The sequence below is a fragment of the Calonectris borealis genome, chromosome 24 (genome assembly GCF_964195595.1).
Source record: "Calonectris borealis chromosome 24, bCalBor7.hap1.2, whole genome shotgun sequence".
Taxonomy (NCBI): domain Eukaryota; kingdom Metazoa; phylum Chordata; class Aves; order Procellariiformes; family Procellariidae; genus Calonectris; species Calonectris borealis.
In genome coordinates this window covers 1461784-1485443 of record NC_134335.1, presented here as the reverse complement: position 1 = coordinate 1485443, position 23660 = coordinate 1461784, and the positions used below count along the sequence as shown (strand labels likewise).

The window sequence follows — 23660 nt, the reverse complement described above, 5'->3', positions numbered from 1 at the left end:
AAAGACTGCCTGGCCCAGGGCCTGGGAGCCCCTGCACCCACGTGCAGCCTCGCACATGGCGCCTGCCCTGCTGGCTCTAAGGAGCAGTAAAGCCAAATGGGCCGTGAAGGGGGTCCCGTTGCAGCAGGAAGGGGCCTGCCTGGGCTGTACTGAGCCCCCCTGCTGCCCTGGCTCTGCAGGGGATGGAGGGGAGTGGGCAGACCTCACGGGTAGTGGGATCTGCCCACGTGCGTGTACTCACACGTGTCTCCCTTGCCCCGTCACTCGCCATGGGCGAGCACCTCCGCATGCACCCTACACATGGGACTCGCTGCCCTGGCCGGGGGGAGTCCAGCAACCCCTCCCGGGCCTCCGGGGCAGCGTCTTGGCGCGTGCTGGCTCTTCTCCTGAGCTATATATAGATGTTTGACACCTCCAGGTGCAGAGCGGGGAGCCGCTGGGGACCACCTCCCACCCGGCTCTGCTAGATGGGAGACTGCAGCACAGGCTGCTCCCGGCTGCAGTCCTTGGTTTCACGTTGACACCCTACTCTCTTTTCCTGGATGAAGCCAAGTAATGGGATTACAGGAGGAATCGGCAACCAGAGCTGGTTTTGGGGTGTCAGGGGTTACACATGACCTCCACTGCCTTTGCGGGGTCGTGGGACCCGTTCCAGCAGAGCAGAGCGTGCTCTGCCTGCCCAGTGGTGTTGGAAAACCGTGCTGTGTGTGCAGTGAGGGTGTTTGCCAGGCGGGTTGCCTGTCTTCACCCTGGCACTTCTCTGATGCCTTTTCTCCCAGCTGCCCTATTTCCCCTCCTGGAGCTGGTCAGGGAGCAGAGCACCTGTGCATCCCTCCTGCCTCCCCATTGCCCCATTCCTTCCTCCCCAGGGCTCTGGTGCACATGAACAGAGATGTGCTCGGGCTCCAGGGCACCCCTCACCCTTCTCCTCACTGATGGTGGAAACCCCACCATTCTGCGTCCCGCAGCACGAGAACTAGGTGGCTGAGCAGCTGCTGCCACTGGCTTTCTGGTCTCCACGAGGTCACACGTCGTCTCCTTCCTGCACTGGTCTCTGCAGCCTGAATCCAGGCTCGGAGTCCGTGGCCCAAAAGCTTCCTTGACGGATGGTGCGAAGGGGACCAAAGACCTTCTCCAGCTCTGCTACTGCTGGGCAGAGCCTCCCCATCCCGAGGGCTGGAGGAAGAGAGGGCATTGCCCTGGGATAGCATGCTGCTGGGGAAGGTGCCGGCAGAATCTGGCATCCCTGGGAAGCAAGGGGGCTGCCCTCGCATCAGCATGGGAGCTGGCAGGCACACCGGGCACGCTTCTACCCGCTGCAGGCTGCCTGCCTTGGCTGTGCCTCCTCCTGGGCACACTGGCCAGGCTGCTGTGCAGGCTGCCTTCTTGGGACCCTCTGCTCTTCCCAGGTCAGATCAGTCCCTCTGCTCTCTGCCTGGCTTCGGGAGGGCATTTCTGATGTTCCTGGGCCCTCGAGAGTGGGAACTGCTGCTGTGAACGGCGCAAACAGGGCTGGGTCGCCAGCCTCCAGCAGGGTAGAGGTGACACATCTGCATGGCCCCACTGAAATCAGGGGGCTGCAGGGGCCACGGGAACCTTCAGAGTCAGGTCTGCGCTGCGGGGCACTGGCCGAGCCCCTGGGCTCCTGGCCTCCCGTGGGGAAGAGGAGCCCTGAGCGCTGCTTGCTCCAACAGCAAGTTTGCACAGCCAGAGGGAATCCCAGCAGAAGTCTGCTCCTCGGCTGCCCTGGGCTCAGCATGCTGCCGGAGACTCTCTGCGACACAGCCCACGACCAGACCACGGAGCGGGAGCACCAGGAGCGTTCGCCTTCTGTTCAGGGGAAAATTTTTCTGCCCTCCCACTTCCCCTGCTGAAATCCACCAACCATAGCATTTACTGATTTTTTCGATCCAGCACCACTCCAGCCAGCCATATTGGGCTGTGGAAATAAAGCAGCTCTAATGTTATATGTCACCTGCAAATAACCCGGCCGTTCGAAAAAAGCAAACCACCACCACCAAAATCCACACCAACACCAGGTCCTCTCCATACACAAAAGTCCTTCAAAATGAGCCCGGAAGCTTGGCTCCTGCAGCCCACCTTGTTCCTCACTGGCCTCAGCTTGCTCCTCTCGCTGGGTAAGTGTCGACTTGACCCCTTGCATGCACACGGCTGCCAGGGGAGAGCACCCAGGCTGGGGAGAAGCACCCTCTCTGGCCAGGAGCCCCCTCCCCACATCCCAGCCCCGAGAAGCCCCTCCTGTCCCCGGGGAAGCAGCGAGCCAGCGAGAGATGCTGTGCCGCAGGGACGGGGACGGAGGTGGTCCGATATGCACCCTGCTGAAACCCGCCAGCCAGGGTGACCTGCTTTTAGGCAGGTTGGGGGGTATGTTGCAAGTGCATCTTCTCTTAAAAAAGCTGTGCGTCCTGCTTGCTGGAGGTTTTGTCTGAGTGCAAGGCTGTTTGCATGCCAGGCAGGGGTGTGGGCTGCAGTGGGGAGAGGGGGCAGTTCTGGCTTTGCCTCGCTGGGAAGGCGGTGGCTGGTGGGCTGCGGGTGGCTGGCGACCGTGCTTTGGTTTGCGGCTGGCTGCTGGGGCGGCGGGCTCTGGGCTGACGGCACTGCGTGGGGTGGGGGGAACTGTGGTCTCTGTATTTCTGCCCTGCCCTGGAGCCAGCAGTGTGTGTCAGCAGGTTTGGGTCTATATCGATTGGAAACGGGAACGCATCACCCCTTTGAAGTGCTGTTCACGCTGTCCTGGAGCTCCTGGTGGGCTGCCTTTGCTTTCAGAGAGAGGCTGGGAAATGGAGGATAGAAAGCCCAGCAAGGTCTACTTTAGAGGCTGCGTGTAATTTTACCTCCCGAGCCCTGAGTCCAGGGCGTAGTGTGACAGAGTGTCTGGGAGCGTGCGCAGCGCCGAAGGACGCAGCCTGGACGGTCGGTCCCAGGGATTTTAGCGGTTTCTTCCCCCCCCTCTCTTGTCCCCCGGTGCTGGGTGCCCGGGGCAGTGGCAGAGTTTGGACCCGCGCACAAAGGTGCTCCCGGGGCCCGTGCCTATCACGTGCTGGCTGCCTGCGAGGACCCTCTGGCTGCGGTACGGTCCTGCCATACCAGGTGGCGGGGCAAAGCCCTGGCCAGGGCTGCCCCATCGCTGCAAAGCCTGGGAGAGCTCCTGGTGGCATCTCAGCCCTCTGCAGAACCCTGGGGCACCCTGAGGACGGAGCACAATGCCGCGCCACCCAACCGCGGGCCCACAGGTCATAGTGCGAGGGCCGCCGGGCACTCAAGCCAGTGCCTCTGTGCAGGGACCCCTCCAAGCAGACCTGCTGGGCTGGGTCTGTGAAGGGGCCTCCTGGGACAGGCAGGCTCCCAGCTCTTCTCTCCCACCCCTACAAGGTTTTCTTGAAAGCGTCTAAGGGGGTGGGCTGCGATGGGGCAGCAAGGCTGGGACACCAGCTCGGGCCTGGACGCTTCTTCCTTCCTTGGATGCTCATCCCTATGCGCCAGCTCTCCGCATCCCTGCCTCCCGGCACCCTGTGGGGAGCCCTCCCTGCGCCACGGCTGGATGGAGGGTGTTCACCACGGTTGCTCGGCTGCCAGCATGAGCAGGGAGCCGTCCCCAGGGCCTTGGCCATACCTGGAGGACACCCCTCTGCCCCCAGAGAGCTGGCTTCAGGATGCTGCTGGTTTGCACCTTGCAGCAAGACCTGTGGCTCGAAACAGCCATATCTGCAACTTGGAAAAGCCTCTTTTCCCTGGCTGCAGAGCCTGGCCCCTTTCCTGCCCTGCTTGCAGACGGAGTGGATTAGCCAGCGGAGCAGCCTTGACATGCATCCAGCTTGGCCAGAGGGCTGGACTCAGGAGCACTTCAGGAAGAAGGTTTGAGAGCAAAGAGCAGCAGCCAAAGGGGAGAGGTGAGGTGATCGGAAAAGCTGTCCCTGCCTTGTGGGGTGCCTCAGCCCCGCTTCACAGTCTTGTCCTTCCCAGCAGTCCTTCCAGGGCTCTCCGTCCCTGTGCTTCTTGGGGCTTAGCCTTAGAGTTTGCAGCTGGTTGGCTGCACAGGAGCCCATCTCGGCGTGCGCACCCTCCCCTTTGCAGGCTGGGGAGAACGTGCTGGATGCAGGCACTGGCTTTTGGGTGCTGCTGGGGCAGCCAGCAGACTAGGGGAGCTGCAGGAAAGGAGTGGAAGAGGGAGCAGGGCACAGACACCTCATCCCTGCCCGTGCCCCGGGTGAGCTGTCCTGCCCTGCGAGCTGCACTGGGTCATGCCCCCGTTTCTCTGCCACAGCGAGGCCAGGTGGAGGGACTGGCCTTGTCCCCCCAGGAGCAACTGAGATCTTGACCCGGTCATTCCCAGCTAGAGAATCTTTGCGTGAACACCACTGGGAGGGGGGAGCATCTGCATTCCCCCTGCAGCCCCCAGGGGCTGGCCCCGGCAGATCCCAGCCCTCGCCGCTGTAATGCGTCCTGCCAGGAATGAAATCTGATGAGCACAGCCATAAATTTCTCCGCGGGCGTGGCGCTGAGCCCTGCATGCTGATGGTGCATTCAGCCCTGTGCATAGCGTTATCGATTCTGCAGCAGGAAAGCCTTGTTTAAGTGACAAGGAGCAGGGCTTGCCTGGAGTCCGCAGAATTTAGCGCTGGGCACAATCAGGGCAGGCATGGCAGAGAGGGGTCATCAGCCCTTGCGGAGCAGGGCCAAGGGATGGTGCCAGGGCTGGGGCTGTTCCCCCCTTGTCCCCTGTCACTGCTGCGCAGGGGAACCCTGGTCCTCGCTGGCCACAGCGTGGTCTGTGCATGGACGTGCCTGAAAGGCAGTCCCAGGCCCCAGGGTGAGCTCTGTGCAGCCAGCCGGTGTGCAGGGTGGGATGGGGAGACCAGCTCAGCCAGCAGGATAGCTGCTTGTGCCCCCTTTCTAACTCGTCTGCCTCTCTGCTCTTGCTCTCTGTGCTTGCGGCAGCGCCCACGGGATTGGGCATGGAGGTCATGGCTCCCGCCACCATCAATGCTTTGAACGGCTCCTCCGTGAAGCTCTCCTGCACCTTCAACTCCTGCTACAAGGTGGAGAACAAGCAGTTCTCCCTCAACTGGACGTACCAGGAGTGCACGAACTGCTCTGAGGAGCTGGTGAGTCTCGCCGGGGCTGGGGATCTGCTGAGAGGTCCTGGGACCAGCTTGAAGTGGTCATAGAATCATAGAATCATTCAGCTTGGAAAAGACCTCTAAGCTCATCGAGTCGTGTGCATTCCTTGGGGTCCTGAGGCTTCTTCTTATGTGCGCTCCTGCTATCTGGCCCTCCTCTGCCAGAGGGAGAATTAGCAACCGACTGTAAAGAGCCAGTGGTCGGGCAGCTGCCCTGATGTGGCAGGACAGGCAGGCGTGAGTGGGGAGAGGCGCTGTGAGGTGACCCTGACCCTGGCCACTGTGGCAGCCGGAGCCGAGCGGGGACCCTGCCGCCCGCGGAGCTGAGCGGGCGCTGCCCCGCTCAAGGGCCAGAGTGCCGCGTGGGCACGTGCCCGGGGCAGTACGCACAGGGGAGGGGGATGCCTGGCCAGGGAAGGTGAGCGCGCAGGGTCCCAAACACTGTCTCACCTCCTCTCCCATGCGGGCTGCCCAGTTCCTGCAGTTCCGGATGAAGATCATGAATAAGCAGCTGGACCGCTTTGGGAACCGGGTGGAGTTCACTGGGAACCCCACCAAGTACGACGTGTCCTTCACCCTCAAGAATGTGCAGCTGGAGGACGAGGGCACCTACAATTGCTATGTCCTGAACCCCCCGGACCGGCAGCGGGGCCACGCCAGCATCAGCCTGAAGGTGCTCACCAAAGGTAAGTGGTCCCCTCTGCTGCCGGGCACCCATGGGTGCTGGCTGGCTCTCTGCTCCGCCCTGTGCGCTGCCTTCACCCTGCGTTGCATGTGCAGGGTTTGCTCCCCGGCGGTGGGAGCAAGCCCTGCCTGTTCCCTGTTGCTCCCGCTGGCTGCCCTGGGTGGTGGCTGCATGCCCTGAGCCCGTGCCCTGTCTCCCCAGAGCCCCCAAAGCACGACTCGACAGTGGCTGTCATCGTGGGCGCCTCTGTAGGTGGCTTCTTGGCCGTGGTGATCCTGGTGCTGATGGTGGTGAAATGCGTGCGCCGGAAAAAGCAGCAGAGGCTGAACACGGACGACCAGAAGACGGAGGAGGAAGGCAAGACAGACGGCGAAGGCAACCCGGACGAGGGCACCAAGTAACACTCCCCTGCCCACCCCTCCCTCTTCACCCCTGTACAGCGTGACCCCCTTGATGTGCTTCCCAGAGCAAGGATTTCTGTCTCCCCAGAGCATCCCTCCTTCCATCTAAATACCCAACCCAGCCTGGAGCAGGGCACGGAGAGAAGAAGGTCCCCAGAGCCTGGCCGCAGGGGAGGGGAGGGTCGCTGAAGTGCATCAAGGCTGCACCTGAGGCTGAGCTGGGACTGGCTTGTCCCCTGCTCCTGCTGGGCACGTCCTGAGTGCCAGAGCACTGTGTGGGGCCGTGGGGAGGTGTTGGTGAGAGGAGGGAAGACCGCGGTCCCCACGCACGGAGGGGCTGGAGCAGGGAGTGCCAGGAGGGGCAGAGTGGGGCCGGGCAGCCCGTGCCCAGATGTCTGCACCCTGTCCCACTGGGAAAAGAGAGCAGGGGCCAGCGGCCGGCAGCTGTCTGCCCTCGGGGCCGCGTCTCGCCCCCGCGGCGCTCCTGCTGTGCCCAGAGCCTGGGTACTGCCGTACCCATCCCCGAGGGATCCCCGATAGCTGCCCGTCTCCTCCTTGCAAGTCCTGTGTGCCAGTGCTGAGGGTGCTGCAACAAGAAGCTCGTGCTCCTCGGGGACTGTCCCAGCCTGCTCAGAAGCCGATGGCTGGGTAATGACCATTAGCCCACACGCTGTCTCTGAGCTTTGCTGGTTTTTGGAGCCGCTAATGGCTCCTGGTGTGGAACAGATGTACCCTTCTGCCTCTCGGGCTATTTTTGGGCCTGGGCATCTCAGCGAAAGGTGCTGGGCTGGCTTTTTTGTGCTCGTTTCGTTCTTGGGGAGGGTAATTCTAACGGAAAATGTTCTGCCAGACCGAGGTGGTGGGGAGCGGCGGGGTGCGGCTGCTAAGGACAAAGAGCTCCTGGGAGAAAGAGGAGTTTTCGGGCGCTTGCTTGGAAGGTCTGGGCACAACCGTGGGCCCAGAGGCAAGACAGTTCTGTCACCCCCGAGCAACCCTGTGATGCTGAGACTGCCTCCTTCAGCCTCCCTGCAGAGCACTGCACAATCTGCAACTGCCACGGCCATGCACTGCCAGCCTGCCCAGCCGCGGGCCTCGCAGTGCCGGCTGCCGGCTGCCGCCTGCCTCAGCCCCGTCCATGGTCCAGCGCCTGCCCCGCTTGCGGCAGCTCCCTCGGCGCACCCCAGGAGCTGCCCTGCGTGCTCTGCAGTTCGTTATTAGCAGCGGCCCGGGCAGCTTTGGGAGGGGCGAGGGCAGGCGTGAGCGAGCGGCGATCCCGGCTGGTCCCACCCCGCTGCGGTGCAGGAGGATGCGGTGAGCCCCAGGGTTGGGAACCAGCGGTCCTGCCTGCCTCGGGCTCGCCGCCTGGCCTTGGGCAAGCCCCTCGCCTCCTGCACCAGACCTGGCAGGTGAGCTGTGCTGGCTGGAGCACGCGGGGAGCTCGCCCTGGGGCCTCTTGTGGGTCAGACAGGGAAACGACCCGGGGAAGTGTCCCCTGGGGCACCATGCCCGGGCTTTTCTCTCCCATGGCAGGCAGGAGGGGGCAGTGCACGGAGCCCCGGGGGACACTGCCCAGGGCCCAGTGACGACAGTCCTCTGTCGCCCACGAGCAGCACTGCCAGGGGAGAAGGGAGAACTTGGCCACACCACGCGCCGCCCAGCGCTGCGGCGTCCCTGCGTGGGTGCCGTCCCGGCAGCGCTGTGGGCAGTGCTCTCAGGCCCCAGGGATGAAGGGACGGCCGTGCGCTCCCTGCTCTGCCCCCATCGCTTTCTGCCCCAGCCCCGTGTGCCCCCTCCACCTCGCTGGGCTCTGCACCACTCCCCTTCCCGTCTGCAGCAGGAATGCGCCGTGTCTCGCCATGTGGCTTCCCCCGCTCCCATGGGCTTTCCTGCCCGGGCAGGGCTGGGCGGAGGCTGCCTGCCCCCGTGCACCCCCACGCCGGATGGATTTCCCGTACAGTGCTGGTGGGGAGCCAGCCGCAAGGCTGGTTCCCGGGCCCGCCTGCTGCTCGAAGCTGGGCTGTAAGCGGCTCCACGCGGGACTGAGCTGGCAACTTTGCGGCCAAAGGCCTCTGACGGTTGCACATGACCAGTCCTGCATCTGCCTTTCATTTCTTTCATGCACTATTCTTGGATTGCAACTTGCCAATGCATCTGTATGTACATAGCTGTACACAACAGAGAAAACCTCTACAAATACATATATATACAGAGGAGGCGCTGTTATCGGTCATGACTATAGTTTTGGGTTTGCGCCTTCTGATGGGTTTCTTTTGCCAAACACTCTGATGAGTGTAGGATGTTTTTATTGCTCTTTGGACAACAAACAAAAGAACAACAAAACGCAGACTTTGCACTCGATGCTTTTGTGCTGCTGCCTGCTGGAGGGGCAGGACAGGGTCCCTCATCTCTGCTCTGCCTGTGCGGGGGCATGAAAAGGCTCCTGTGTGCCCGGAGCTCGGTCCCACTGTGGCAGCAGGTTTGCTTTGGGTGTGGAGGGAGCCCAGGGCACCCTGCGCTGCCACAGCTCAGTCCCCGGGAGCTGACGCAGAGCCAGGTGCAGGCAGGGCAGTGCTGGGGGTGGGAGAGCGGCCGGTGCTGCCTGAGCCTTCGTGCACCGAGATTTCAGGGGTGCTCTGCACGCACTGCGGCAGCTCCAGCTGTGCTATGGGGAGCTGCGCCCTGCCGACTTCCCCACCTCTGCTCCACAGAGAGCCGGGGACGGTGGCTGCTCGAGGCACGGCAGGTAAGGCTCGGCAGGCTCCAGCAGAGCCCAGGGCACGTGCCGGGTGATTGACACCCGTAACCAGGCTGCTGTCCGACTTAGCAATCCAGCAACGCTCTGTGGAGGCACCAGAGTGGCACGGCGCAACTGGGGCACAGTTAATAGGTACATCCATCAATTTACCCATCGTGGAGACACGAGGGTGAGGGGAGCTCTGACAGCTGCCCTCCGTCGTGCCTCTTCCAGCTGCCTTTCAACCTGGGCCGCCGAATGCCTGCGCATCCCAAATCCGCGCACAAGCAAGGTCTGGCCAGCGCACCGCCCCTACGCACGTACGGAGACGACCTCTTTCCTGGGCTAACCCTGCCTGCCTGCCCTGCCTCACCCGCTCCCCACCTCACCCAGCCCACTGCTGCTCTGAGCAGAGGGTGACGGTGAGCAGCACCAGCAGTCTCAGCCCTTCCACGTGCCGCCTGCCTGGCCCGGGCGCTGCGCCCTGCACACCTCGCCATGTGCCCGCGGGGCTAACTCTGCAGAAAATTCCCAGCTGCCCGCAGGCACCTCTCCCTCCCTGGAGGAAGGGCACGAAAATCACCTCCAAAGCTCCGCTGACACCGTCCACAGTCCTACAGCGGCTGGGCTGGTGCTGGGGGGTACAGCCCAGCCAGGCTGCAATCTGTACCTGGTCCATGGCAGGGAACAGCTTCGCTGTGCAGAAAGGAGCGGCTCTCTGGAGGAGGGTGCGCGGCTATCTACCCACCCAGCTTCAGAAGGAGTCAGCCTGGCGGAGGCTTGAATATAGCCATAGGCAAAGGGGACGGGGGACCCACAGGTTGCTAGGTCGGGGACGCCTCTAGGAGGCTTGCTGGCAAGAAACTCTCGAGGAAGGCAGGCACTGTGCGATCGTGGAGGAGAGCCCCGCGGGACACGACAAGGGTGAGTTTTCATCACCGCAGCGGACCGAGGGCGGTGACTGCTACCCCCCCAGTGCTGGGGCTTCACAGATCCTCCAGAACCAGGGACGGCCACTTTTGCAGACCACATAAATGTCCTTGGACCAGGTGGATTAGAGGTGTTGAAGAGCAAGAGGGCGGGTGGGGAGATGGCGGAGGGCCCTCCCTGTGCTGGGGAGACCTCTGCTCAGTGCTGTGCAGAGAGCCACGGGGTACCGCTGGGGTGCCTCGGTGGACGCCCAGAGCCGCTGTGGCTGCGATGCCTCCTGCAGCCTGCCTGCCCTGCACGCGGGGCCGGGAAGTAATGAGGGGGGACCTGGAAAAGGGGGCAGCCCCGGGCAGTGAAATTCGGGGAGCTGAGGGCTGTGAAGGGCAGCACGGGAGAGCCGGAGCTGGGGCTAGGGAGGGTCCGGCAGAGGTGGCCTCAGGCTGTGCCGGGTCAAGAAGAAACTTTCTCCTGGGACACAGGACAGTTGCCTCCGTGTTTCTTGCAGATGCCTCTGCAGTGGCTGCCGGGGGACACTGCTCCTGTTTCCCTGCTTGTATTAAAGGGCCCGTGAAAGGGGGCAAGGAAGCTGCCCGCGCCGGCGGGCAGCCAGCTCTGCTGGCGGGCGCTGAGGAGGCAGCGGGCAGGACGGCTCTGCGCAGGGAGAGGGAGGCAGGGAGAGGGGAAAGCATCGCTTGGAGGGAGAGCTGCAGGCAAGGGAGGGCTGAGAATGACAAAGGCAGCCAAGCACTCACCCGCAGTCTGCGTGCCCGGGACCTCTCGCTCAGCTCCCAGCCCGGCGTGCCTGGCCCAGCCGGGACGGTCCTGCAGAGTGTCTGATCACTGCGAGTGCCTCCTGCCCGCTGCCAGCTCCCGGGCTGCCAGGCCACCTTGTCTTTTAAAGGTCACAGCCAGAGGACCTTGCAGTAAATATAAGGTGCTGATGGGAAGCTCTGTTCCCGCGTCACCACCTCCTCCATTGGCAGGAGGACTCTGCCTGCTCCTGGTCTGGGAGCCCCGTGTCCCCTGGCTCTGGGAGGTTTGGGAGGGGGCTGGGGCTGTCCTCGCGTTGCTGCCGGGCGTGGGGCTGGGGCTGCCCCCGGCAAGATGCGCCAGGGCAGCCGGGGCCAGCACAGCGCCTGCTGCATTGAGCTGGGAGGCTGCAGCCCAACTGCTCTGCTCAGCCCTACCCCGCTCGGTACCCACGTGGAGGGAAGCAAAAGCCCTCCTCAGAGAGCAGCTTGGCATTTTAACCCTCCCAGCTCCACTAGTGCAAGGTGAGAGGGAGTGAGGCGTGCACAGGGACCTGGCAGCCACTGTGACCCCCCCGGCAGGCGGCAAGCCAGCTGGCAGGACCCCTGAGCCCTTCTTCCTGTCCCCCCCAGGAGGTGACAGCGTCCGAGCAGAGGGTGCTCGCCTTCCCTGAAACCAGACACAGCAGCCTTGTGCTGGACTCAGCAAAACAAGTTTCCGCTGAGCCGCAGTATTCCCGGGTCCCATGCCGGACATCTCAGCATCATGCCAAAATCCCAGGGCCAGCTGCCGTGAGTGCCCTTCCCGGCCACGGCACACACCGCTCACCGAGGCCAGGCTGCGGGAGAGCAGAGCCTTTCCCAGGCCCACGGCAGCGGCAGATGTCTCATGAGATCAGTCAGCCGAGGAGACCGACCAGAGCTGCCAAGTGTGACAGCTCCATCAGGCTCCAGTGACAGGCAGCGTCCTGCTCCGAGCCCTAGGGCCGCGCGGCCTGGAGGGCACGGCTGGCCCCGGGCGTGCAGCGGCAGCGGGCAGCACGGCGCCAGGCTCGCTGCCTCTCCCCGGTAGGGCATGCGGAGCCCTGCCTCTGCAGAGATGCTCAGCGGGGAGATAATGGCCGCAGGGGCATGTCGTCGTGGAAGAAGCTGGGTACCCCCCTGCCCAGCACGTGGTTTGTGCCAGTGCCCGCAGGAGCCCCTTTGTATTTACTGGCCAACCCTCCCAGCTGGGTGGTGCTGCTCTTCCCAACCTCCCTGCCTCCAAAAGGATTTAGGGCTCTGCTGGGGGGATTCACAATGGCAGTTTGGCCAAACCCATCCCAACTTTACCCACCTTTTTGGAAGCAAACTTGACAGACACCTGAGCATCCTGGGAAGGAGTCCTCCACACGTAATGGCCTTTCCCTGTACCAGGGCATGGGTGTTATTGTTTCAGGTCCTCAATGCTGCAGGTCTCTGCGGTCCTGCTCGCAGGATGCTGGAGGGTCCAGCCTCAGGCTCATCTGCCCCCCCTGCCTCCCCTGCCCCCCCCGTAACTGTGGCCCAGAGGCCCCCAGCACGGGCTTTTTGGCACCTAGCAGCCATCATGCACCCTTGCAGGGATGACAAGCATCCCTGCACCCCTCCGCACCTCTCTGCCGAGCTGCTCCTCGGAGGTGTGCCCCCCCTGCCCACAATTAGCAAGGCTCCAGCAGATGCAGCGCTCCTCCTCCTGTCTCAGCACACCGCTTGCCTGGTCGCCAGTGCCTGCGGCTCCGCTCACCGAGCCGTATCCATCACCAAGCCGTACTCATCACCTAGCCGTATCCATCACAGCTGCCCGCCGAGACACCTTCTGCTGCATCAGCAGTACTCTCCACGTCGCTCCCGCAGCGCCGGCTGCCAGCGCTGCCCAGCCCGCTCTGCCTGTACTTTTCCTGTCTCTGTTGCCAGTTCTGCAGCCCTAGTTCCTCAACCCGCAGGCACTGCTGGCATCCTCTCGGGGTCCCCTGGGATGCCCCTGTGCCCTGTGAAACCTCCGGCTTTCCCTCTTCCCTCCTGCTTCATGCTCCTGGCCAGGTGGGAAGGAGGCTGAGCTGCAAAGGGGGCTGGAGTGGGGCTGAGGAGTCTCTCAAAGTGCCCTGGAGCTGACAAGCCGTGGCACCCCAGACATGCAGGCAGGGCCCTAGGCAGCACCGCTGCGGTGAGCTGCTTTCACACCCGAAAATAATCAATCCTGTCCGGGGAAGCCACGCTGTAGTGTTGTACCCAGCAAAGAAGGTACAGCCTCGCCCGGCCCCTTGGGGTGAGCTTTGCCAGGACGCGTGCCTTGTGCCAGCAAGGACCACAGCCCGGAGAAACGGTCAGTGCTGTTCCTGCACTGTGAGTGCGGCAGCACCTCCTCCCCCTTCCCGCCATGCCTGATCTCAGAATGCATCACCTCCAGCAAACTGCTGCTCTGCACAGGAGTCTGCTTGTCTAATGGTCCTGGGGGCAAAGGTAAAGCTCTATCGTTGCACACCGCATCATCGGAGGCCTTCATTAGCAGAGTCCCTACCTCCACCTTTTTGGATGTGGTTTGCTGAAGGCTAGGTCTAATGGATGTGACGGTGAGGAAAAGGTTGTGGAGATGTGAACTCACTGTATGTGCAGCCAATTATCCCGGAACAAGCTCACGGTGAGAAAAACAAGTTTTCAGAGTGTTCTCTTTGGCGCCAGGCGTATTTCCCCCGCAGCCTTGCCCATCGGCGTCCGGCTCTCTGTCCCTATCTGTTGCTGCAGAGCTGTCTGGTGTGTGCCTTGGGGCTAGAGGGGTGCTGGTAGCTACATGGGGACGGAGGGTGGCGAGACGGGTGCTGTCGCCCTGCTGAGGTGCACCGAACGAGAGCTGAGCCCAGCCTCGGCCTGTTTTGCTGTCCTCCCGGCAGCGGCAGGGGCAGCCACCAGCCGTAGTGGTGCCTTGCCCCTTTGCAAAGCTGGCCGCGGGGCATCACCCGCCCGGCGTTCCCGGGCCATCCCCGCCGGCAGCTTTCCCCCGAGCCCACCCTGCGGTCCCTGCTGCCGCCCCGCTGCGGCTCACCCCAGCACCTCGCTCGGAGGCACCAGCCGCGGGCACGCCATCGATGCCGGGGCCAAACCCCGCGGGAGGGCAGGAAAAGGGGCAGCCGCCGGGGCTGGGGAGCTGGGCTGGCCCGGGGGCGTGCGAGGGCGACGTGCTGGCCCGAGTGCGGGGAGGACATGTCGGGGTGTGCAGGGGACGCGGCGGGGCAGCCCGGGCCGCGCCCCCCGCGGGCGGGCGGGAGGTGCGGCGGGAGGATGCGCGGCGCGGAGGAGCGGGGGGGGGGCGCGGAGGAGCGCGGGGGGGCGCGGGGGGCGCGGAGGAGCGCGGAGGAGGGCGCAGCGCGGCCCCGCCCGGCGCGGCCCCGCCCGGCGCCGCTCGCCCTCCGCGGGGGCGGCCAGAGCCGGGCCGCTGCGGGCCAGCACGGACCGCGCCGCCCCGCTCCGCGCCGCAGCCATGGCCCTGGGCTCGCCCGCCGCCCGCCGCCGCGCCGCGCCGCGCCTGCTGGCAGCGCTCCTGGGTAAGGGGCGCGGGGGGCTGCACCGGGCAGCCGGGGGGCTGCGGGGACCCGCTCCTCCCCGGGTACCGCCGGCCTTCTGCACCCCCCCGCCGGCCGCCCCCGGGAGCGGAGCGGAGCGGGCGCGGCTGGCGCCCCGGCTCTCCGGCGGGGCCCCTGCCCCGGGGTGCGCCCTGGGGACCAGCGGGCACCTCCGGCAGCCCGGTGCGCGGTGGCACCGCGAGCTGCCCTCGGCTTCCAGCCGTCCCCTCGTCTTCCCGAGGCGGGGTGACCCTCGCTAAGCCGCCCTCCCTTCGCGCTCAGCTGCTTTGCATCTGGCCCGCCTGCACCGCAAGGAATCGGACGCTGCTGCTCAGATGAATTTCCCGTCCACGGGCGCTAATGCAATTATCTCTGCTCTGCAGACGGAGAGTCCGAAGCACTGAGGATAAGTGACTTGTCCAAGGTGACTTCGCAGCCGAGTCCGAGAGCGGACTCTGAAGTCCTGGCTCCAGCCCCCTGCCCTGCCTGCATCAGTCGCTAACATCGCCAGAGCTTTCTTCTGTGAGCACTGCGGCTGCATCCCGCTTTGCCCTGCTCCGCTCTGCTGCTCTGTGAGCAGGGACCGCTGCTACCTGCCTGCTAACGTGAACCAGGGAAATAGCCGTAGGGAAGCAATGCACTGCTTCAACGCAACCGCCAGCACACCCGCCGACACAGGTCATTCTTTTTACACTTCATTTTGTAAAACAACCATTTGCATGCGCTTCTCCCCAGTGCAGGGATGAACCCATACTGCAGGGCCACCGCTTGGAGCATGACGCCCAGACCTGTGTCCGGGGATGCCTGAGATCCCCCAGCTGCAGGGTGGAGGAAGGAGTTTGCAGCCGTCGCCTCCCTGCTGCAGCCCCTGGGGCTGGTTCCAAGCCACCTGCATCAGCCCTCGCGCACTGGCTACACTTCTGCTTGTGTAGGTCATCCTCGTGTCGACGGGCAGAGAGAGCCTGAAACCAAGGGCTGCCTTTGCAGCACTTGCTGTTGGGAAACTCCCTTGAGAGGCGTTTTAGAGAGCGTAGTTCTTAAGTTTGTTTTAAGTGAGCTGGAGACAGGAAAAGACATGTAAGTACCTGACTCCCTGCAGGATTTGGATGCTGGTCCCTGGTTGAAAGTGCCTCCTCGGATAGACGCAGCGCAAGCTGCTTTCAGCATGGGGGCTGGCAGTGGGGTGGTAGGAGAGACTCGGAGATGCTGGAGACCAGGGCACTTGCGGGTCTGGGGTCCAGGGTGTGGAGGTGGGAACCTTGTCCCACAGGTCGTTCAGGTGGGCTGGGAGCCTGGAAGGGGAGGTGGGAAGGGGAGAGTTTTTGAGCAGGTGTCTCTGTGTCTCTGCGTTTCGGGGATGCCGTGCTCTCCAGGGAGTGGCAGTGGGCTCCTGGCTGCACCAGGGAGCCACAGCACAGCTTCGTCCATCGGTGCCCGCAGGAAGGGCTTGGCCCCGGTGTCCTGTCCCAGAGCACATTGTGCCTGGGCTCAGGGTGGCCTGGGAGCTCCTCCCTTCTGACCTTGGTGGAGAGGAACCTGGCCAGCCCGCCAGGCGTGGCTTGCTGGCTGTGCCAGGAGGTCCATCGACTTCTATGGGCAATGAAAGTTTTTATGGAACAGCTTTCTCACAGATGGTGGGGGCGTCCTGTGGCTTTTCAGGTGAATCCCGTGTGCCCTTTCCATTAGGGCAGTGGTTCCCAGACCGGGTTCCTGACGGGCTGCAGGAAAAGCGGGGGGCTGCCAGCAGCCCACGGGGGAAAGGCTTGCTCTGGGCCCTGGCCTGGGTTGGAGGGCGATCGCTGCTCTCACTGGGGCTGGGTCTGCACGTAGCCTGGTGGCTCTGGGACCCCTCATCGTGGGGCTTGCCCCAGGTGCTCACCCTCTGCGAAAGCAAAGAGCAGGCAGCCAAGGCTCTGGCAGCAGCAAGAGTGGCTGCTCCCCAGTCCCCCTTCCCTGGCTCTTGGGGAAAGCTTGTATCTGCAGGCATGGAGGTAGCCTGGAGCCCCCAGGAGGGGCTTGCCCTGCGCGCTGAATGTTGGGGCTCTGGTGCTGCAAAGTGAAGCAGCTTTGGGCATATGGAAAAGTAAGGGCAGCTAGCGTGGCAGGTTCAGTCAGTAATCTTCCAGGCTCCCAACGTGTTTTCCTCTGTGCTTTATTTAGTGGTAACGTATCACTTCCGTCTTCCTGAGACCACCGCATGACAGCAACAAGATCAGCCTCCGTTTACCCCGCGCATTCAATTCAGGTTACGTTCCTGACGTTGTAACGGTGGCAGACAGGATTAAAAGTGTTACAAGCTGCAAGGAATCATCTTTCCTGTAACTGTCCCCTTGCAGCACCCTGCCTGCTCAGGCATACCTGCCGAGCCAGGCATCCCTCCGCTAAGTCTTACTCCAGGTAGCAGCATGATTCCCCTGGGACACTCCCGGCTGTGCAGTCCCCTCTGTAGCATCCCCAGGGCTGGGCTCTGAGCCTGACAACTGCAGGAGACCTCCATCTGGTGGGAACCACTCCCGGACGGTAGCTAAAGCCTCTCAAGCAAAATGAAAAGTGCTTCTTTGTAAAGTTAAATAACTCCCTCCCTGCAGTGCTTGCAACGCAGCACTGCAGCAGGGCCTGAAGCCCAGGATGCAGGGCTCTCGGGCTTGGCTTGCACTGCGACGTGCCTGGGGAGTTGTTAGCACGGGCATCCGTGGGAGAACAAATCAGCAGCTGAAGCGGCTGCAGAGAGACGCGAATCTGAAGCTGAGGGCAGGGTATCCAAGTTAAGGTGTCAGTGGAGCTGGGGACCGGCTTGTAGCTCTGGGAAGAGCTGTCCCCCCTGTGTTTTGGTTGTCAGAGTGCCAAGGGAAAGCTTTGTAGGGATGGCTGGGTCCCTTCGGTGGCTGAGGGCTGGGGAAGGGGAGGACCATGCTTTGCTGGGTTGTGTCACATCTTGGCCATACCACGTCATACAAGCAGGTCAGGGCTCCCGTGTGATGGGGATGGCGGGTGGGGCTGCTCCCTGGCCCAGAGCAAAGCACCCCTGTGCCCCCAAGAAAAGGGTTGGTGTGGACACTGCTGGCCCAGCCCGGTGCACAGGGGTGCAGTGCCAGTCCCCTGCGTGGGACCCCGGGAGCTTTCAGGCACGCCCACGGCTCTTGCAGCTGGGCTCGTACCTGCTCCTTGATGCATTTCTCCCTGCTAACAGGGAGGAGAGGAGCGGGAGAGCGGTGTTCTGCAATTTGAAGGTCATCTGCCAGCTACAGTGGGAGGGGAAGCTCTCTGCAAGGCAGGCGTGCGGGGGTGCCGCTCCGGAGGTCCGCACAGGCGCTGCAAGGAGCCCGCTGCGCTGGCTGGCTGAGGGAGCCGGTGGCTGGGGGGGGACGGGCGGAGTGGCAGGCGTCCAGGACAGCAATGCTAATTAGCGCTCGGACTTGAAGAACAGAGCGCTCTGCTTTGCTTTGGGCTTTTTTTCCCCCCTTTAAGGTTTAGCCGAAGGCCTTGTGGATAGCATGCAAATCAGGGCTTTCATTTGCATACTTTATTCGTGGTGATATTACGGTTTCCTCTGAATCCGCGCTGTCTCTCTGGGTGCCAGCCAGCCAGCCCTTGCCCTTCCTCCGGGAGCAGGTCCCCTCTCTCTGCCGAGCTGTCCCGAGGCCAGGGACAGGAAGGTTTGCTCCTGCCGTGGCAGCCTGCCGTGCCAAGGGGGACACGGGGTAACAAACCCGTCCCTGGGCTCTGGGAGGGGAGGAGAGCTGGGCTCGTGCCCCCTGTGCTGTGGGTGGGGAGGAGGAGGATGCCGTGGGCCCCTGGCAGAGCCAGGAGCGGGACCTAGGGGGGGCGATGGCTGAGTCCTGCTGCCCCCCACGTGCTCCCTGGGAGGGGATCCCCACTGCGGCTGATGCTCCAGCCAGAGGCCGGGCTGCAGGGGGGGAGAAGGGGTGCCTCCGATGCACCTTTCTCCTCCCTGCCCCATCTGCCCCGAGGGTGCACGTCCGCAGCAGAGCCCTGCGGCAGGCTGGGCTGCATCACAGCCCCGGGAAGGACCGGGCTGCAGCAGGCTGGGCTGCCTACTGGCGCCGTGTCCTTACTCTCTCCTCCCCTCTCCCTGCCAGGTTTGCACGTCTTTGCCGTCGCCTTCGCCTTGGAGGTGTCAGTGGGGAAGACCAACACTGTGATGGCTCTGAATAACTCCAATGTCCTGCTGCCCTGCACCTTCACCACCTGCATAGGCTTTCAGGACCTGGTCTTCACATGGTATTTCAACTCGACAGAGATGGTGGGTGGCTCTCTGGGCTTTGCCTCTGTTTTCCTGGCGGGTCCGTTTGTACTTCCACGGTGCAGACCAGCACTGCAGTTCTCAAGGAGTCCCCTTTCTCCTCTCGCAGGATGCCTGTCCCTCCGAGTGTCTCCAGCTCTGGGGGGACAGGGCCGTGCAAATAGGGTGACTCAAGTACCCTGGCACATATGTGCTTTTGGCACAAAGCTGGTCTGGATTTTCTGCTGCCCACGGGCTCATTTCTTTTCATAAATTGGTTGTAAATTGGCTGTGCAGATGCAAGGCTGCACTTCGGGCAAAGTATGCTTAATTTTCTCCTCCTGCGCTTGCTCTGAAGTACTACAGGGGTAGATTTGCTTCCTGCTGGGAATATCCTGCTCTTCAACTCCATCGCAGGAGGGCTGGTTTAGAGCAGGGGTGTCCGCGAGGCTGGCCAGCCCCGGATGGCCCTAGAGCAAAGGGGCCCTCTTTGCCCTGGGGTTCTCCCATCTTTTGCGCTGTCTGTAACATTGCTGCAGGGCAAGTCAGGTTGATCTGTTGCCTCCCCGGAGGGCTGTGCGTCAGGTCCCCCTCCGCGGCCATTCCTGCTTCAATGGGGTGTGGCGGGACGCTGCCTATCTGTGTGTGCAGAGGGCGCCAGAAAGAGAACTGGAGCCTTTCCCTCACCTGGGGCTGTCGGGAGCCCAGCTGACCCCGCGTCCTGCCTCCCTGCCTCTGCAGATTTACCACGGCAAGATAAAGAGCAAAGCCTCGGAGCCCTTCCTCGTGGGTCGCAACCCACGGGTCGAGTTCGTCGGCTCGACTACTGGGAAGGACAACAACATCTCCATTGTCCTGAAGAATGTGGAGTTCAGCGATGCTGGGAGATACACCTGCCACGTCAAGAACCCCAAGGAGAAGAACGCGCAGCACAACGCCACCATCTTCCTCATGGTGGTCCAGAAGAGTAAGTGCCAGCCAGGGGTCCCGTGCTCCGCGAGTGGCACTGGGGCAGTGGGGATGCAAACCCGGGTTGACCCCACCTTGGTTCATGGTTGTGGCAGTGCGCGGGGTGTCCTGGCTTCTCGGAGGTAGTTGGCATCCCGGAAGGGCAAGGCTTGGCCTCGTGCCCCCCTGTGCTGTGGGCCGGCGGCTGGTGGAGGGCGTTGCTGCTTTCCTGGGGGGGCCATGCGGCTGGGAGCTCCCTGCTCCCCTCCTGAGGCCCCTCAGCACCTTCTCTCCTGCAGTGGTGGAGGCAGACAACACTGTGACGCTCATCATCGTGGGCGTTGTGGGGGGGCTCATCGGCCTCCTCATCCTCTTCATGCTCATCAAGAGGGTTGTCCTGTTCATCATCAAGAAGACTCAGGATGGGAAGTGAGTGTGGGTGCCGGTCCCGGCACCCTTCGGCGGGTGCCGCCGAGGGGCAGGGCTGCACGGGGCCGGGATTGCGGCGAGAGGGGCTGGGGGGTGCCGGGGGCTGTCAGCTGGCCGTGTGCTCTCCACCAGGAAGGAATGTCTCGTGAGCTCGTCGGGGAACGACAACACCGAGAACGGCCTAGCCGGCTCCAAGGCGGAACAAAAAGCACCACCAAAGGCATGAAGCAGCGGCGCCCCGAGCCCTGGCCTGCCCGGCGGTGGGGAGGGTGGGCAGGGGGACGAGCCTTTCCCTTTTGTTTTCTTTCCAAACTGCCAACGCTTGAGACATGTTTCTCTTACACACGTGCCTGCAACCTGCACTGCTTCTCAGAAAAGACTTCAGCTGCCGTGGGGCCCGGGAGCTTCTTGCGGACTCGGACTGGGACGCCGCCGGGACAGAGGGAGCCGCCTGCTCTGCTCTGAGCGAAGGCAAGAGGGTGCGGGGCGGGCAGGGAAGGGGCCGGGTGTTGGGGAGTACCCTGGTCTGCATCAGGGCAGGTGCTGCGCCGCCTGCGCTGCGCTCCCGGGGCGGGGGGGGGAGTCCCAGCGTGCCTGGGGGGTAGAGGCTGCGAGGAGCTTGGGGCGCCTCGTCCAACGCTGGCGACGCCGAGCTGCAGTGGGCGGGAGGGAGGATTGCCTCACGCAGAAGGTTCCTGGAGCAGAGCAAGGGTGCACGAAACTCGCCGTAGAGGTAGAGGCTCCTGCCTTCGCCGCATGGCTCCTGGGTCCGGCACCTGGGGCAAGCACGGGAGGAAGGGAGGAAGCAGGGCTGTCGCAAGGGGGCTTGGCTTCAGCTCTCCTGTTAAGCACACTTGAGAACCGAATCAGTGGAAGGCCTGTTGCTGTCAGGACTGTCATCTCTTCCCAGCGGGGGCTGGCTGCCGTGCTCCCGCAGGGCAGGCTGGCCCCGAGATGCCTCGGTTCCTCCCGTGGCAGGGCTGGGGAGACCAGCAGCCGGGGCTGGCTGTGTCCCAGGGTCACTGCTGGCCCGCGGCGGGAGCATGGCAGAGTGAAGCTCCACGTTTCACGCTCGCTTTGCCCCTGCGCAGGGTCCCCGGGGGCAGTGGGGGGCTTCTCCCGCAGCCAGCCTTCTTGGGAGGTGCTCCCTGGGTTTGTGCTGCTGCTGCTCTTACTCCTCCTCCCCTCTTTTTAAAGCTCGGCATTCAGAGCAGCGATGCTTTCGATGCTGACTCGCCAAGGCTTAACTCGTTACGCGGCTATTTTTTATATTGGACTCCAGCGGGAAAACGGCTGATTGCGTTTCCCTTTCACCCGAGGAGAACTGTGGCACTCCATCCGCGATGCAGGGAGGGAGCACAGTCAAGCCCTGGCGAGGGGAGCCGGGCTCGGGCTGCGCCAGCCCGCTCCCGGGCCTGCCGCTGGCCCACTGGGTGACCTTGGGCGAGTCGCTCTGCCTCTCCATGCCTCAGTTTCCCCATCTGTAAAATGGGGATAATAATACTGCTCTACCTCACAGGGGTTGTTGTGAGGCTTCCTTGGCTAACATTTGTAAAGTGCTTTGAGATCCTCAGATGAGGGGTGCCACAGCAAGCCAGAGGGTCTTCGCGTAGGGTATCCGCAGCGGGGACTCGGGCAACCCAGCCCCCTTCCCAGGGGCTGTAGCAGGACGTGAAACATGAAGGGAATGAGCTGATCCTACAACTGAAGTTGACAATGTCCTTTACCATGTGATTTGTTCCCTATTTCTCCTGTATTTGTGGGTGGCTGTCAGTGAAGCTGCAGGACAGGCAGCCCCCCCCATCCCCACTCGAAATTGGGAATCAAAGCTGAGCCCTGACTTCCCCGGCTGTGGGGGCTTGCACCCCGACAGAGGGGCTGGAGTGGAAGGTAGGCGAGGATTTGGTGGGCAAGGCAAACAAGGAAAGGTTAGGTGCTACCTTCTCTGGAGACTGTTGTGGGAGAGGTCGGACCCCACCTGCCCGCTTGTGGGGGCAGTGGTACGGAGAGCACCTTGCAGCCTTTGCCCGGGTGCGCGGCCGGCTGGCCGCACCCGGGCTGGGCTCGGGGGCACCCACTGGAGCGGGGCCCTGCGTTTGGGACAGGAGACAGGTACAGGCACCTGGCCCCAGGCAGGTTTCCTTGGCTGCTGGTTGGACGGGCAAGTGGGAGGCAGGTCCCCGGGATCCTGGTCCCCTCTCTGAGGACCCGTGGGACCCTCAGGCGCATCACTTGACTTCTCTGTGCTTCAGTTTCCCTATCTGGAAAATGGGGACGGTAAATCTGACCTACCTCACAGGAGGTGTGAGGCTCCCTGCATCGCTTTGCAAAGTGCTCTGAGATCCTGGGGCGAAAGGCACTCTGTAAATGCAACGTATTGTTAACATACCATTGTCACGCATGAGAGTCTGGGCAGGAAGGCGCGAGACCTCCCAGCTGCCCCAAGAGACCCCCCAGCCCATCCTTGGAGGAGACCTCCCATGGGAGAGGACAGTGAGGGAAGGGATTTTAAAGAACTATTTTTAGCTGTCCTAACCTGCTGGCCTTTTTTGGCTGGTATCTGGACGCAGTTCCACTTACCACAGGATATGCAATGCTGTACTATGCATGGATTCCTCCTCTGGCTTGATGGAAAAAGTCACCATAACCAGTTTTTGAAACGTAACTCTCTTTATATGCGTATGTGTGCGGGTGCTATATGCAGCGCAGGGGGCTCTGGGGGAGCGGGCTGGCTCGGGAGCTTGTGCCAGCTCCTGCGGGGTCCCTGCTGTCACAAGGGCTTTGGGGGTCTGCAGAGGCTTCCCGGGGCATGTGGGGGAGAAGGCCCTGCCGGAGGCGCGTGCTGCGACAGACACAGATGTGTATGAGCATATAGAAATACACATAGGAGATACCTGCAAATAAACACGGCATGCGTACAACATGCCGTGTGATGACTTACAGCACATTTTTGCACTGTAGAGGTTTAGTTAGCTTTGCCTTGAATGAAATAAAGTTTATGTTTACTAGAGAAACTCGCTCTAGTGTGGGTTGCTGTGGGCATCTGTTTAGGCTTACCGTGAACCCCGGGGGCACGCACTGCAAGCCCTGGGCCGAGGCAAAGAGCAGCAGCGTTTCCCTTGCGAGCCGAGCGCAGGCTGGGTCTGTTCTCTGTAGCCGCGTGTCCTGGGCGGATGACTGCCGCCGCTCTGCCTGCATCTGCTGCTCCCTCCTGGACACCCCGGGGCGAGGGCTGGGTGCTGCTGCCCAGCGCCCACGGGCGTGCGCTGCCCACTGGAGCCCAGGGGCTGTGGGTGCCTGGAGCCGGGGCGCCAGCCCGGCGTGGGCCATGGGACGGGGCAGGAAACGCCTCCGTCTGCCGGCAGGCCGGGGCTGTAGTGCTGCCTTCGGAGCGGCAGTGTTCGCAGGGGGCTCGGGCGTATTTCCCGGCGCAAAAGGCTCTCTGAGTGCAGCTGCCTGGAAAGCAGGATCCCTCCTTGCCACGTTGCACGGGAATGGCCCTGATTACTACTGGGGCTGAAGCTATGCTAGAAAAAGTTGATGTAAAATAATGCCTCACGTCCCTGTTTGTTTACAGTAATTTAAACTGACCCCATTCTGATCACTCAGTCTGACTGAGTGGCCAAGATCCACGCCGCGCTTTCTTCCTTGTGCGCAGGAACTCTTGTTACAAGAACCAGCAGATAAACCCTGCCTTGCGCTGGGAAAGCAGCTCTGGCATATAGCACGGGACATTGCGAAAAATACCTCTGCAAGTAAGAGGGACAAAGCCTTCAGAGGCTGTGTGAAAAAACAAATACTTTCTTTTAATGGGGATACTCT

General features: G+C 62.8%; 2 protein-coding genes across 4 annotated transcripts; both read left to right on the top strand.

Moving 5' to 3' along the window:
* Window positions 1–1931: 1931 nt before the first annotated feature.
* On the top strand, window positions 1932–8445 carry SCN2B (sodium voltage-gated channel beta subunit 2). The gene is made up of 4 exons (XM_075172697.1): window positions 1932–2138; window positions 4960–5126; window positions 5617–5827; window positions 6028–8445. The coding sequence occupies exons 1-4, from the start codon at window positions 2069–2071 to the stop codon at window positions 6225–6227; spliced, it is 648 nt and encodes a 215-aa protein (XP_075028798.1). The 5' UTR covers window positions 1932–2068; the 3' UTR covers window positions 6228–8445.
* A 5636-nt stretch (window positions 8446–14081) lies between these two features.
* Window positions 14082–22860, top strand: SCN4B (sodium voltage-gated channel beta subunit 4). Of its 3 annotated transcripts, none has more exons than XM_075172679.1 (5): window positions 14082–14200; window positions 18319–18482; window positions 19203–19428; window positions 19709–19838; window positions 19971–22849. In XM_075172679.1, exons 1-5 carry the CDS (start codon window positions 14137–14139, stop codon window positions 20062–20064), a joined length of 678 nt encoding a protein of 225 aa, XP_075028780.1. In that variant the 5' UTR covers window positions 14082–14136; the 3' UTR covers window positions 20065–22849. The 3 variants fall into 3 exon arrangements, with proteins under 3 accessions (XP_075028780.1, XP_075028781.1, XP_075028782.1); XM_075172680.1 differs by lacking the exon at window positions 14082–14200 and adding an exon at window positions 14602–14896 and having other exon boundaries at window positions 19971–22860; XM_075172681.1 differs by lacking the exon at window positions 14082–14200 and adding an exon at window positions 17869–17919.
* Window positions 22861–23660: the final 800 nt, after the last annotated feature.